This window comes from Cynara cardunculus (assembly GCF_001531365.2).
Source record: "Cynara cardunculus var. scolymus isolate 2C chromosome LG 7, CcrdV1, whole genome shotgun sequence".
In the NCBI taxonomy this organism is placed as follows: Eukaryota; Viridiplantae; Streptophyta; class Magnoliopsida; order Asterales; family Asteraceae; genus Cynara; species Cynara cardunculus.
In genome coordinates this window covers 10,107,942-10,122,912 of record NC_037534.1, presented here as the reverse complement: position 1 = coordinate 10,122,912, position 14,971 = coordinate 10,107,942, and the positions used below count along the sequence as shown (strand labels likewise).

General features: G+C 33.7%; 1 protein-coding gene across 2 annotated transcripts; it reads right to left on the bottom strand.

Annotated features, from left to right (window-relative positions):
* Positions 1 to 239: 239 nt before the first annotated feature.
* On the bottom strand, positions 240 to 4,827 carry LOC112515356 (protein FAM32A-like). 2 transcript variants are annotated; one of them, XM_025122131.1, is made up of 3 exons: positions 4,699 to 4,827; positions 3,001 to 3,156; positions 240 to 711 (listed from the first exon to the last, which is right to left on the bottom strand). In XM_025122131.1, exons 2-3 carry the CDS (start codon positions 3,149 to 3,151, stop codon positions 449 to 451), a joined length of 414 nt encoding a protein of 137 aa, XP_024977899.1. In that variant the 5' UTR covers positions 3,152 to 3,156; positions 4,699 to 4,827; the 3' UTR covers positions 240 to 448. The 2 variants fall into 2 exon arrangements, with proteins under 2 accessions (XP_024977899.1, XP_024977898.1); XM_025122130.1 differs by having other exon boundaries at positions 4,695 to 4,821.
* Between the last annotated feature and the right edge of the window lie 10,144 nt (positions 4,828 to 14,971).

Here is a 14,971-nt window from a genome sequence, read left to right as displayed (position 1 = left end):
GTCTCCACTCTACCCATCCCACATACCATCATATCTCAATGAGAGGTAGGTGGTGCTTGAATCGAACTCTAGATCTCCTACTCATTTTACAAACATGTCCACCTACTTAACCGCTGGCATTTGGCCTCCTAGGAGGTCAAGAGTTCAAACCTTACTAAAGGTAAGGAGAGTGCGTGAGTTTATTTGTTACATTTGCCGTATATAAATATTATATACTTCAAAGAAAACATGGACTTTTATGGATCATATAGCATATGGGTATGTTCAAGAATTTGAAGTTAAAACTTACACCATAATAAAACCAACAAATCATGGGAGAAACCCATGAGATGACCATTTCAAGTTATGATCCACAATGCAATATAACCAAGACTTGTAGTCACTAGACAAGATAACAAGAAAAGAAAAATACACAGACCGAACCATGGCCTTTGGATCGCCATGACGCTTAGCCAGGACCAACCTTCGGGATGTCATAATGCTCGCTCATATTAGCAAGATACTGGTTGAAATCTGAAATCCGGTCACGGTGCGATTTGTTTGACGTTTTCGCCATTTTGTGCATGTCAATTTGCTGCCTTTGCTCCATGTAACGCCTCTCGGCTGGAGTCATACTGTCCAAGTAAGAAGAACGATTTGATTCTCCCAAGTGTTTGTCCCCATCGTTTGTGTCTTCCTGATCGGTTGTTGTTATGGTGCCTCCACCAATATCTGAGATTATAAATGTCAATTTTTTAGAGAATTAAAATCTATATGCCCATCTAACACAGATGTCAATTTACAAATGTCTATCATTTGGAGGGACCATAAAAGCTAAAGTTGGAGACATATTTCGTATCAACAAGGGTAAGCAAGAAATTCCATTCGTTTCATTTTGTTTATTAGGAGAATAACCTTCTGATAGATTAAAGATGTCTCTAACTAACACAAGCATGCCTTAAAATCTGTCAGAAGGTTATGCACTTAAAAAGGACCCTCAGAAGGTTATTCTCCTGTTTGAGGTGTAACCTATAAAAGATAACAAGGTGCATGGATAAAGTCGTCTTTTAATTCCATTATCAGAGTCTCACAGAGTGTATAGAAACGTAGGATTAATATAGTGTTCGTTCAGGGACTAAGGGGTCGTTTACCAAATGTTTACCCAGGTAAGCGCTTACCAAATAACATTACCTTACCGGATGAATATAGTAAGGACCAAGAACCTTACCCGGTAAGAGCGAGACAAGGATCAAGAGTCTTACCCGGTAAGTGAGGGCGACGACTATTACCACGGTAAGCACTTACCGGGTAAATTGTTGTATACTATGTCGTTTTGGTGGACTAAAATCTTACCCGGTAAGTACATAATAGTGTTAAATTTTACCGACAAGCACTTACCGGGTAAGTGTTTGATAAACGGCCCCTAAGATGTATTTTTTCTGTTTTCTTTAGTGATTTGCACCTATTAGTAGATGTATTGTTTACATATTCACTTGATAGAAACACTTCTAAATACATTTTTCACTTTATATTTGGTCATATTATATGAAGAGAGTTCTTATAATCTGCTTCATGGCAATGCACTTCAGAAATCAGACACTAAAACCTTTTATTATCACATGATAAAACACATGAAGTTGCCAAATCTTGACAACTAAGGGGGCTTTTAGTTCGATGAAATGTTTTTTTGAGGGACTTGGTTTCATGGATGGATTTGGAACCTTCGGTGTGTTTAGTTTGTAGGATTCATAAAAACAAATTATAAATAATTATAAAAAAATAAAATTATCTTTTATTAACCGATTATTACATAGTGAATGTTTAACATATTTAAAACATTATTGAAAAAAAAATCCTCGAAAATCACGTGAAATACCTACCAACTACCGCCATAGGATTTCTAAATCCAATGTTTGTGGGATTTCATTCAATTCCGGACTTTCCTTTGAACGAAATGGGTCGAAGGCATGCTCTTAGTTAGCTTATGAGCGAAGGAACGACGGTTGCGGAGAATAGGTGCAACAAGGCTATTTTTTCTTTCCTAGCAGTTAAAGCTATAAAGAAAGGAAGCTACGCTGGACTGGAATTGAATCCAATTCCAAATCCCACAAAGTCCTGCAAACAAAGCTTCCCTAAGTACACTTTCAGACATCTATTCCTTAACGGTAGTAATGTCTGTTAATATATGTGGAACCCCTTTCTCATTTTTATTTAAGATCAATATGTATGATAAAAAAATGCTATATGACAAACTTCGGTATTATGTTTTAAAGACGTGTACTGTATATGTGGGGATGTATTTATATTTGTATTTTACAACTGTTATAAAAAGTAGGTTATATGATAGAAGGTAAGGTCTTATGTTTTAAAGACTTATATGTGCTATTATTTGTAGTAGCAGTATTTACTCTTCTTAAGTAAAGAAGGTTACATAAATGAGTTAATATGGGGCATTTTCCGTCTAATTGGTATAGTTGGACCATGAATTGGGTCATGGGTCAAGTTAAATTATCAACCGGTCCAACCAAATCTGAACCATTGACAGATCTACTTCCAAGTGTATTATCAAAAAGATCAGTAACAGTGAACCAATCAATCATTCTATTACTCTTATGCTCATAAACACATATATCGAGCTACCAAAGATAACAAACTTAATAGGAAGAAGAAACCAAAACGAAAGAACAAGTGCCAAGTAATCATCAATAAATTAATTTATAACCAAAATATGTTGCATGTATCTAAGCAGTAACTCAGAACGAAAGGACAAGTGCCAAAAAGGAATTAGCAGGCTAGAATTTTAGGCATTGCACATGATTCGATGAAGAATAAAAGAATGGTAATTTATCTAATCTTTTAAGAAGTGGTTGCAATTTTGTAACACTAGATATATCTTATGGTTACAATTTTAAATGGACTTTTTCACAGTACAAAAAAAATTATAAATTGGACTTTGTTTTGATATGGAAGGGGTAATACTTGTAAATACAAATAAATTAAAACGTTTTTGAAGCAACTAACCGTCAACATTCTCATCGTCAATCTTTTTAGTGATTTGATCAGATAATTGTCTATTCGTCTTCTTCTTCTTCTTGACTCCACCAGCTTTCACATCAAGGGCCTTGCCCTTTAATTTCAGCTTCCCACCAACAACGTTTTCATATGCAGACATTGAAGCTGCAATGGAAAAGAGAGATAAGTGATAAATGTTTGCAACAAGGAGAAACAATATTACAGTTGAAAAAAGCATGCCAATGCCTTAGGGATTAAAAGAAATTACTAAGAGCCTGTTTACTTTACACAGGGGAATGGGAACGGGAATGACCAGTGTATTATATAATCAATGAAAATTTGTTTTATATTATAATATTTCTAATATCTTATGAGTGCTCTAACTCAAGGCATTGTATTGGTATAATTCTACTACAATTTTATTAAGTCAATCATGAATTTATCACCTAAACAAAAAATTGTAGCTTCAACATAACCATACGATACAAATACGCACTGATGTGTGATGTTACATAGTGGTTCAAAAAGAACTTACATAGCCACCCAACATCACAATATAATACAAAAAGGCTTATATTGAATGTTTCTCACAAAACCCTTACATATGTTGAAATCCATTCACTAGAGTTTTGGATACAAGAACCCAAGCACCTAGGATCATATCATATGAGTTGGCAAAGTAAACAAGACCTTAACTTGGGTGGGATCATTGTAGAAAACTTCAAGAGTTTTACCAACATTAGCTTGAGATATGCCGATACTAAGAAGTAAGAAGTTCATCCACAACTTCTTGCATCTTCTCAACTCTCAAAGAATCAGATTTATTTTCTACAATCAAAGCATTGGCAGCAAGAGCATAGTGTGTGCCATTTGGCCACAAATAAACTCACATCAATGGTTTGCCAAAAATGAACTTCAAACTTGAACCACATATCATGGTTTGTAATTGTGAGCCAAGGTGCATAAAAACATTATGACAGCCTCTTCAATAGATGTGTTTCTAGTAGGTCTTAAACATCCAATATCCCTTATCATATGACATAGTACCCTAGAAATTGCTAATCCATAATTCCATACACAGCTCACTAATACCAGCATTATCACTTTCCCTGTCAATCTAAACATCCATTTCATCCGGTCCATCCATTTTTCTTCCTTTGTTTTGACTTCATGAATCTTACATTGAAGGTAGGAACAAATAACCACAAATCAGGCAGCAAATATAAATAAACCAACATGTTAATACTTAATAATTGTTTGTTGAAGCAACAAAACTTGCGTTAGTTTTGTTGTCTTTCGTTAATGGAGGGTCGAGCAATTTTGTTCTACAAGATCATATGTTCACTAATTGCACTAGTGAAAACGAAACCCAGAATCAAACATATGGATGAGTGTAAGAACACTTCTGAAAACCTAATTATATAGATTATATAGTATATGGACATGTTCCAGAAGATGAACTTCAAACTTAAACCACAGATCATGGGGGTTTACATGGGTATCTTAACCACATACACAGCAATAACACTTCAAACTTCACAACGTATACAACTGTAATCGACTTCCATATGTAATTAGTGAAAGCAACAGTCGAAGAACCGAAATCGATTTGCGTTTTTGAGCAAAACCAAGCAACAATAGATGCTCAGCAGTAACAAACCCTAAAATCGACATGGAGTAAATATAGAAAAGAAGATGATTACCTACTTGAAATCTCGGAGAAGAACAGAAACCGATTCCGATACACTTGATATCTCCAACGCCCTTCACGTCGTCGCCTCCTTGGCTTCTCCGATTACGAGCAGATGAAATAGGCTGCTTCTTTTTTGTACCTGCAAACTTCTTTTAGTTCCCATTTTTTTTTTTTTTTTTTTTTTTTTGTTAAGGGGGTGTTTGGATAAATGATTTATATTGGTTTCAAACCGGTAATAAGTTTATGACTTATAATAAATTGATAAGTATTTTTGTAGAAAATAATAAGGTGTTTCAAATAAGCAATCCCAAACACCCCCTTATAAAACAATTTATTGACTTATTTTGGTGTGACACCGATAACAAGTATTTTTGAGTATTTGGATAAACAGTTTATATCGGTGTCAAACTGGTAATAATGAATATTTGAAGAAATAAACAATTCTAACTTATAATAAGTTGATAATGATTTTTGTAAAAAAAAACATAAGTTGTTTCAAATAAGCAATCTCAAACACCCCTAATAAACGAGTTCTAATAAATGATAATCATCAAGACATATCATTATCTTTATTCAAAAAATATTGCATTATTAAAAAAGAAAATTGCATCAAAATGGAGTTAGCTTTGATCTTTTCGTTATTTTGGAGATCTAATTTTTAAAATATTCATTTTAGGGTATGAGACAAAATTTTCATTTATTTAAGGGTCTTGTATACCTAATAACCTTACAAATAATGATGTTGAGCCGGTATAATTTGATTTATCATATCAAATGACCTTTGGCCTAGCGGTATCGTAGCCCTTGACCTTTTAGTAGGTCAGGGGTTCAAACCTCACCATAGGTGAAGAAGGTGTGTGAGTTTATTTGTTATATTTGCCGTATATAAATATTATATACTTCAAAAAAATAATAATAATAATTTGATTTATCATTTTTATTTTTATTTAATACCAACTAAAATTCCATGTTATTAAATAAAAAAGAAATTAATATGTCCACCCTCTTGCCCTCCTGTTCCCGGCTCCCGTACCAGTAGAGTGACACTTTCAACAATTACTTTTACCATAAAGAAGAAAACACAAAATATTGTACATTACTTAATTCCAAACTTCCTCTCATCTGTAATCAGTTAGAAACCTAATCGAGCCATTAGAACTGCGGAAAAATTCCTCCCTCCAAATCGATAATTCTTAATTGAGCTAAATGTCTCTCATTTATTTATATGCTACATTGTCTCACAGTTATTGAGAACTGATTTGTTCATAAACTATTATGGCACTTCATACATTCCTCCTCAAACCAAACATTAGACTATTATGTGATTGAGTATTTGTATTCAGCACATGACAAACTTGCAAAACAGATTAGACAGATTTTGGTACCCATACTTTCATGGGTCCTAATTTGTTAGCTTTGGTCTGGGCCTCTAGGGTATATTGTATGTACCAAACCATCTGTTCATATCAGCTATTTTCTTTTTAGATCTCTTCATAGGTAAGTCAGATATGCAATAAGTACTATACGAATTGTTATCATATATGTTATTTTCATTACAGCCTTTTCCATACCAGCTATCATCATATCTGGTATTGTCATTCCAGCTGCTTCCATGCCATCTATTTGCATTCTTACCTTTGCCATACCAATTTTTGGCTTTCTTCTTGTTGATAAAGTCATTTGTTCCACAAGTTGAACAACAAATTCTTTTCTTGCTTAGACTGATAAGCTGGTTAGTAGACTCAACAATACATGGTAAAATAGTCTAGAAACAAATGGATTCTCATTACAAACAAAACTCAATGACATAACCTTTGTAGAACTTATTTGAAATATGAGATATGTTCTTTGAAACACTTGATTTAGAACTGCTCGAATGGTTGTTTGATTTGACAGTAGAACTAACATTCACAAGCAAATGAACTTGGTGGGAGGCGTTTTCTCTTTAAATCGTTTCAGAATTGAATATCATCATGGTGATGTGAGGAACGAATGTTATATGCTCACCTTCAATGAATTTTACATCCTAATTTTCCGAAACACAACCTTCATACCGTTGTTGGGGATGTCGAAAATGGCTTTCCGTTCTATCCATTGGTGCCTTCTATAAGAACTCTTGTAGAAGATCGGAGTACGTGAAAATTTGTGATAGGTACATCTAAATTGTTTGATACTTTTATATTTTTAAAACAATAACATCATGTTTGATAACGTAAATCTAATTTTTAAAATATGACAATTTTTGTTTTAGATGTTGTTGGAAAAATCATCTCGGGTCAACGAGTAAGATCTATCCGAACTCATTGTTATTTGCGATTTGGATTCTTTGAAATATTTCTCCAAGATGGACCTTAAGTGTGTATATTATTAATCAATTAACAAATTATTATAGTAACTAACATTTTTATTACTCATAATATGGGGAATATAATAAAGATGAGGTTGTATGATTCGACACAATTCCGTTTTATAGAGATAGCTCGTGCAATCGTAGATAATTCTATAATATATGCATTTCGAGTTAAACTCATTCATTTGTCTACTCGTGCAACTCAAAGTACGTAACAAGTTGTTTTTATTTTTAAATATTTTATTTTATTATTTACATATTCTATTTTTATTAAAAATGTATATTCGATTATTTCCAAATAATTTTTTGAGTTCTACGGAGTTAACTACAATCGTGTTAGAACCACACATGCCTGAAACAGATGCCGTTAGAATATTGATGACATAAAAGTACTTAATTAGTGTTATCATGTATTTTTTTTTTATTTTTTTTTATTTGTGAACTTATATGTATCTTTTATATGTATTAGTATGTTTGTTTTAAGTTTAATTGTTGTCTTTTCATTGTCTATTAATTATATATTTTGAATTATTAATTAAAATGAGTAAGGAAATTATTAGATACCCAATAAAGAATGAGTGCTATGTTTGATAAAAACAAATGTATTTACTAAACTGTTATTTAAGACAACCAAGGTAAAAAGACAAGGATGACATGTTATTTTTTGTTCAATCTCGAAATTTCTTATCCTAACTTTGTTCATTCCAATTCCAACATTTATACTTTATTTCACAAATAAAATCATATTATTCTATTTCTATCATTTTACAGTGTCCAATGAGGATGGGGTGCTGACAAAATTGCAAATAGTGATATAACGCAAGTTGATGTAGATATTGCAAAAGGTATATGGAAAACTCACTTTAATTATTATCATCATGATATATTCACTCAATTGTGTGTGTGTGTGTATATATATATATATTTATATAAAACAATATTGTTGCAGGAAAAAGAAAGGAATACAACAGACGATATTGTGAACGACAAAAGAAAAAGAACAAAATGAGAAAAATAGCCAACAAAGAAGGAAGTAGCCAATCTATGACCCTTATGGAGACGTCACATGTGAATGTCACTGAAATAACCCCTGTCAGTGCAATGACTATTGCTGAAAAGAGAAAAATTGTTAACAGAAATTATTATCATGGAAATAAAGAAAATAAATAGAAGTGTTAACACACAAGGAACAAGTATTACAGACAAAGAAGAAACGACTCCAATATATTCGGATTTGACACATGAAAACTTCAACGGTAAAACCGTGCATTTCTTTTTTTCTTTTTAATTCTTTTACCAATTTTAGTAATTAAAATCTCATTTAAATTACATTTTCTTTCTTATATAGGCATTCGAAGTAAGCCTGGTATACTCCTATCTCTTTTTTATGAAGTTACCAATCAAGTATTCAGATGTTATAGTTACTTTCAAATTTCACATCATCTAGAGAAAAAAATCATTAATTACTATTGTAAACATTCAAGTGTCTTATCATGTAAGAGGTTGTACTAGGACCGATGTCAATACTTCGAGCCAACATGACATCCTCTCGGGGGATTTGTACGATTTTGTTTACAATGGTATTCCTAGAAAACATTGTGTTTTGAAGGAACAAAATTCATGTGAATATTGTGGAGCAAAACAGTTAAAATTTGAATCCCCTTCCTTTTGTTGCATGAAAGAGAAGACAAAGTTAGCATACTCACCCATTCCTGAAGAATTATACAGTCTTTTCTCATCACAATCTGAATTAGGAGAAATGTTTAGGCACAACTTACGTGCATACAATACGAACTTTTCGTTCATGTCAATGGGTGTAAACTTGGATAGTTCAAAGGAAAACATGACATCTGGAGTATATACATTTCGTGCGCACGAAGTTGTATATCATAAAATCGATCAGTTAGTACCGAGAGATGGACAACCTAGGTACTTACAGTTGTACTTTTATGATTCAGAATCAGAGTTATTGCATAGACTCTAGTGGCCAAATCTTGATAGAAATGTCATTGAAATTTTGACTCGTGTTCTTTCTATGAACCCATATGTGAGAACATTTCGAAACCTTGGTGAGCTCGGACCACTCGAGAACTATAGAGTCACTTTGAATGCTTCAGTGGAACTTGACTAAAGGGTGTACAACCGACCGACCACATCAGAGGTTTGAATACAAGTATTTGGTTTATCCTTTTTGAAATAAAATTAGATACATACACTAAATAAATTGAGTTCTATAATTATATTAGGTTGCTGGTATTTGGGTTGAAGGCAACGACAACATAACTGCATACAAGAGAAGTATTGTTGTGTATGGGATGTCTAATTATAGCCAAAATATTCAATATTACTTCAGTTGTTATGACCCGTTGTCCTATCGTTTGTTCTTTCCCAAAGGTGAACCTGGATAGCATTCTAATATACCTAGACATGGAGTGTGCATGAATCAAAGTGTTAATGATGATGAAAACATGGAGGAAGATTTAGAAGGTATGGACCATGTTGCAATATTTATGTTGAATACAATTACACAGACTTTTTTCAACTTTTTAATTCTTATTGATTTATATCAAGAATTAATACACACAAAAATACAAAAGATTGTTGCGGAAGATAGGAAAGGAAAACCTAACCTAAACAATCTTACAATGAGAAGAACTTTCAAGAACAACACAAAGAGTTCTTGAAAGGAAATGAAGAACACTAAGAATTTCTTCGCACACAGGAGAGCAAGGGAGAAGAAGAGAATAGCTGATTGCTTTGAGAATGCACTAAGTAATCTTGCAAAAGCCAATTATTGGATGGGAGATGCACACTGCCTTTTTATACTACCTTCAGCATTTAATGCATGGGGACACTTCCATCAGGTATGGTTTCTTTTGCCACATCTTCTCACCCTGTATGGGGAGAGTGCTCTGTGACCACAGTAGCTGGGGACCTTCCTCATGTTGCTCCGATCATCCAACACTCCTCCATGTCAATGACCCCTCTCCCTTCTACTTCTTCAGCTACTGCCTCAAAAGAGGCCGCCTCTTCTGTCCGGAGACGGTAGGTGACCCAACAGTTTTAATTAAGGTAACAAATATTTGCTTAAACATACATGTCATCATTATATATTTAATTTATAACGTACACATTACATAGAGGTTGATGTGAGAAGCAACAAGAATGTTGTAATGATGCGGGAATACTATTGTTATAAGTTCCAGATTCGTTCGAACAAGAATGTACATCTATTGGGGGAAGGTTGTTACAACAGTTTGTGGTAGATATCTACATCAATATTAAGACTTCATGTTTGGATTTTTGTCAGAAAAACCAAGCCAAAATAAGAGCAAATTTATACAAAAGTATTATGGATTGCGTCAATGACGGTGAGGTGATACCAAGTAGAATCAGACAAGGGGTTGTGTTGCCTGCAAGTTTCATCAGAGGACCACGCGATATGCAGCGACGATTTCTTGATGCCATGACTTTAGTGCAAGATGATGAGAAGCCCGATATATTCCCTACAATGACGTGCAATCCAAATTGGCCTGAAATCCTTAGAGAGTTATTGCTTGGTCAGACCGTACCTAATCGACCAGACCTTGTTGCTAGTTTTTCGTGCCAAACTAGAGGATATGAAAGACCAACTCTTCAAAAAGCACATCCTCAGTAAAGTCGGGGCACATGTTTATGTCATCGAGTTTCAAAAGCGTGGTTTGCCGCATGCCCATTTTCTTCTGATAATGACATCCGAACATAATGACCAATCCAGATCATTACGACAAGAGTGTATGTGCTGAAATTCCGGACCCAACAAGGTATCTCTAAATGCATGAAATGGTCATCCAACACATGATTCATGGTCCTTGCAGTCATTTACGATCGTCCAGTCCTTGTATGCAAGGTGAGCCGAAAAAATGTCGTTTCAGATATCCCAAACAGTTCAACGACAAGACGATGCAAGCTGAGGACTCATATCCATTATATCGACGGAGAAATAGTGGAATAAATGTGAATGTACGAGGCAATATCCTGGATAATAGATGGGTGGTTCCGTATAACCCAAAGCTGTTAATAATGTTCAATTATCATATCAATGTTGAGGATTGCTCGAGTATAACATCTGTGAAGTATATTTTCAAGTATGTTTACAAGGGTCACGACAAACAAGTTGTTCAATATCAATTCAGATGAAGAAGGGGTCGTTATTAACGAAATTAGAAGGTTCCAAGATGCACGTTATGTCTCCCCTCCCGAGGCGATATGGCAAATTTTTAGCTTCACATTTTCTCAAATGCATCATTACATGATGGCGTTGCAACTCCATCTCCCTAACAAATAAATGGTTAGGTTTAGAGATGACGATATAATGATACATATTGTTGATAGAGAGAGATATAAGTGAACAATGTTGACTGCATTTTTTGATAGAAATAAAATAGACATGAGTGCGAGACAATATTTGTACAAATTTTTTCCAAAACACTACATATGGAATTGGAGCTCACGTCAATGGAATCCCCGACAACGAGGATCAATGAAAGGGCGACTGGTGTGTGTAAATCCAGCTGAAGAAGAGCGGTTCTACTTACGCCTACTTTTGTCTCATATTAATAGGCCTACTTGCGTTGAAGATCTATACATCAATGGCTTATTGCACCCTACATTTCGTAAAGCATCTCATGAACGAGGGTTAATAGAGAATGATGAAGACTTATCCCAATGTCTTGCAGAGGCCTCTTTATTTCAATTTGCGACTGTTGTTAGGAGGTTATTCGCCATGATGTTGATTTATTGTGAGCCAGGAGATGTTCGCAACTTATGGGATGACCACTATGATTCATTTTCTGAAGATTATACGCGAAAAATATGAAAGTGTTAATCGAGTCCGTAATATGGTTCTAATTGATATCCTCGTTTTTCTACAATTTATGGGTAAAAGTCTTGATGATTTCGATCTTCCAATGGTAGATGCAAATGCCAATTTTCAATCAGAAGAATTTCGTGAGGTACAAGAGGAAGGCTCTATAGTTGTGGAAGACGAACATTTGTGTGCCCGATACTCTCTTAATTCCGACCAGAAAATACGCATATGATGACATCATAAGGCACGCAGACAATGATTGTTTAGGAGTGTTTTTTATAGATGGTTCGGGTGGAACCGGGAAGACATTCTTGTACAATTCCAACATCCGTTAACGTGGTCTTATTGCTCTTACAACCGCTTCGTCGGGTTTTGCTGCCAATAATATGCCTGGAGGGAGAACAACTCACTCTAGATTCAAAATTCCTTTCATCCTTGATAATAACTCAATCTGCAACATGAAAAAACAAAGTGGGGTTGATCAATTGATTCGAGATGCAAAAATAATCATTTGGGACGAAGCATCAATGGCAACGAGGCAAGCGTTGGAGGTGCTCAATCGAACAATGCAAGACATCATAGGGGTGGCACCCTCATTCGACGGAAAGATAATGGTTTTGGGGGGGTGATTTTAGACGAGTATTACCGGTCGTGAGGCGTGGAACCCGAGCACAAATTGTAGATTCTAGCTTACGAATGTCACCTCTTTGGTCAACGATTAAAAAGATACAGTTAACGCTCAATATAAGAGCAAGCACTGATTCGTTGTTTTCAGAATTTTTATTAAGAGTCGGTGATGGAGATGAAGAAGCAGTGGACGAAAGCTTTATTCACATACCAGATGACATGACCATTTCTATACTGATAAAGGTAAGTCAAAAGATGCGTTGATTGACCAATCTTTCCATCTATGCAAATCAACGGAGCTGATTCAGATTATATCATTTCGAGGGCAATAATATCAACTAAAAATGAGAATGTTGATGAGATTAATGACCAGTTGATCGACAAGTTTTCTGGAGATGAAAAAATATACTACAACTTCGACGAAGCAGAAGATGATAAGAATAACATCTATACGATGGAGTTCTTAAACTCTTTAACTATTAGTGGTTTGCCTCATCATTACCTTCGTCTCAAGATTGGATGCCCAATAATATTGTTACGAAATATTGATCCTTTGAATGGATTATGTAATGCCAGTAGATTGATATGCAGAGGCTTTCAACAGAACATCATCGATGCATAAATAGATGTTGGTCAGCATGCTGGAAAGAGAGTATTTCTGCCGAGAATTACCTTATGTTCGTCCGAAGACAACATGTTCTCATTTAAGTTAAAGAGAAAACAATTTCCAATTCGGCTTAGCTTTTCTATGACAATCAATAAAGCTCAAGGCCAAACAATTTCGAATGTAGGTGTTTATCTACCGAAATCAGTATTCTCACACGGGTAACTTTACGTGGCGTTGTCCATAGGGATATCATGGGGCAATACGAAGGTGTTAGTGAAACCTGTTAAAATATTCAATCGTGCCAGAGTCTACACCTCAAACTTCGTCTATCAAGAAGGTTTACATGATTAATAAGGTATAATCAACAATTATATTATTACACATTTGGTACCCTATGTTTCTATTAAAATCATTGTGCCGGTTTTTGCAGGAAATATTTACGGATGAGTGCATCACGGAAACTAAACAACAGTTTGGATATACGGATGAACAATATTTACAAATGATTGTGTATCTTTGTTCAGTCAAGAATTTCAAGTTTCGTAATGAGTTCTGAGTATATGGATTTAGAAACCCAATATGTGTGCAATTATTTTTCTATTCAGTTTTGCTAATACACCATATTAACCTTCAACTTTATATATTAGTTGACTTGTAAAATAACTACACAAACTCATAATTCAAGGCTAAACTAATGTTTCAGAATTGTAATTCACCCGCAATGCATCGTGCGGGTACACCACTAGTGTATGTGTGTGTGTGTGTGTATATATATATATATACTATATTATAAAATATTTGACAAAAACTCTTAAAAACTATTTTTTATGCATGAAGTACTGTTTATTTATGCATATTACTTAAAATTCAAGATTACAAGTAAATTGTGTGTAAGTACAACTTATTAAAGCTCCATGTTTGAATTCCTATAACTAACTGCGGATAAACATAATCAAACAGAGCATAAACATCTTATTCTAAAATACAATTAAGATAATTATTGAATTCTAACAAAATAATTAATTATTATCTTTATAAAAAATTATATTATTAAACCAAATGTAAAAAAATTGAATTAAGAATTACACAAAAAATGAGAAATTTTAAATAGTTAATTTGATACTATATCGATATATTTTTGTCAAATTTTTATGATATCTTCAAATTTATATTTTATTCAAAAATAAAAACATTATCATCTTTTCAAAATCACATAAAACTATATTATAAAATCGACAGAGATAAAAAATAAAATAAAATAAAAAAATCAATATGTATCTCGCTGCATTGCACGAGTAACCTTCTAGTATATATATAAGGTTCAGGGGAAAACATTAAATAAATGGAAAACTGGAAAACCATGAAAAAACGAATGAAAAAAATATATAAACATAGATGTCAAATTAACGAGAAAATTTGATATTTTTTTTGGTATAATCTGTTTCATTCGAATTTTGATCATATTTCGTATTTTTTTGATTTAAAAGTAGGATGTGGGAGATGTTATAATTTAAAACAAGTTTGTAAGAAGTCTCTAATCATGTCCGTTAGATCAATTAATCCAACGTTGATAGAATGTTTTTCATTTTTTTGAGATTTTCTCCTCAACCTTCTTAGAGAAAATGGAAGGATGGAGGTTTAGGGGGAAAATACGAAATATGATCAAAATTCGAACAAAATAAATTACATAAAAAACAATTATATTTTTCTCGTTACTTTGACATCAAATATTTATATACTTTTTCATCCATTTTCTTGTTGTTTTATGGTTTTCTATATATTTTACGTTTTTTTGACCTGTCTGTACATATAAAATACAAATAATTATATAAATCTAAATATTAGTGTGTATAT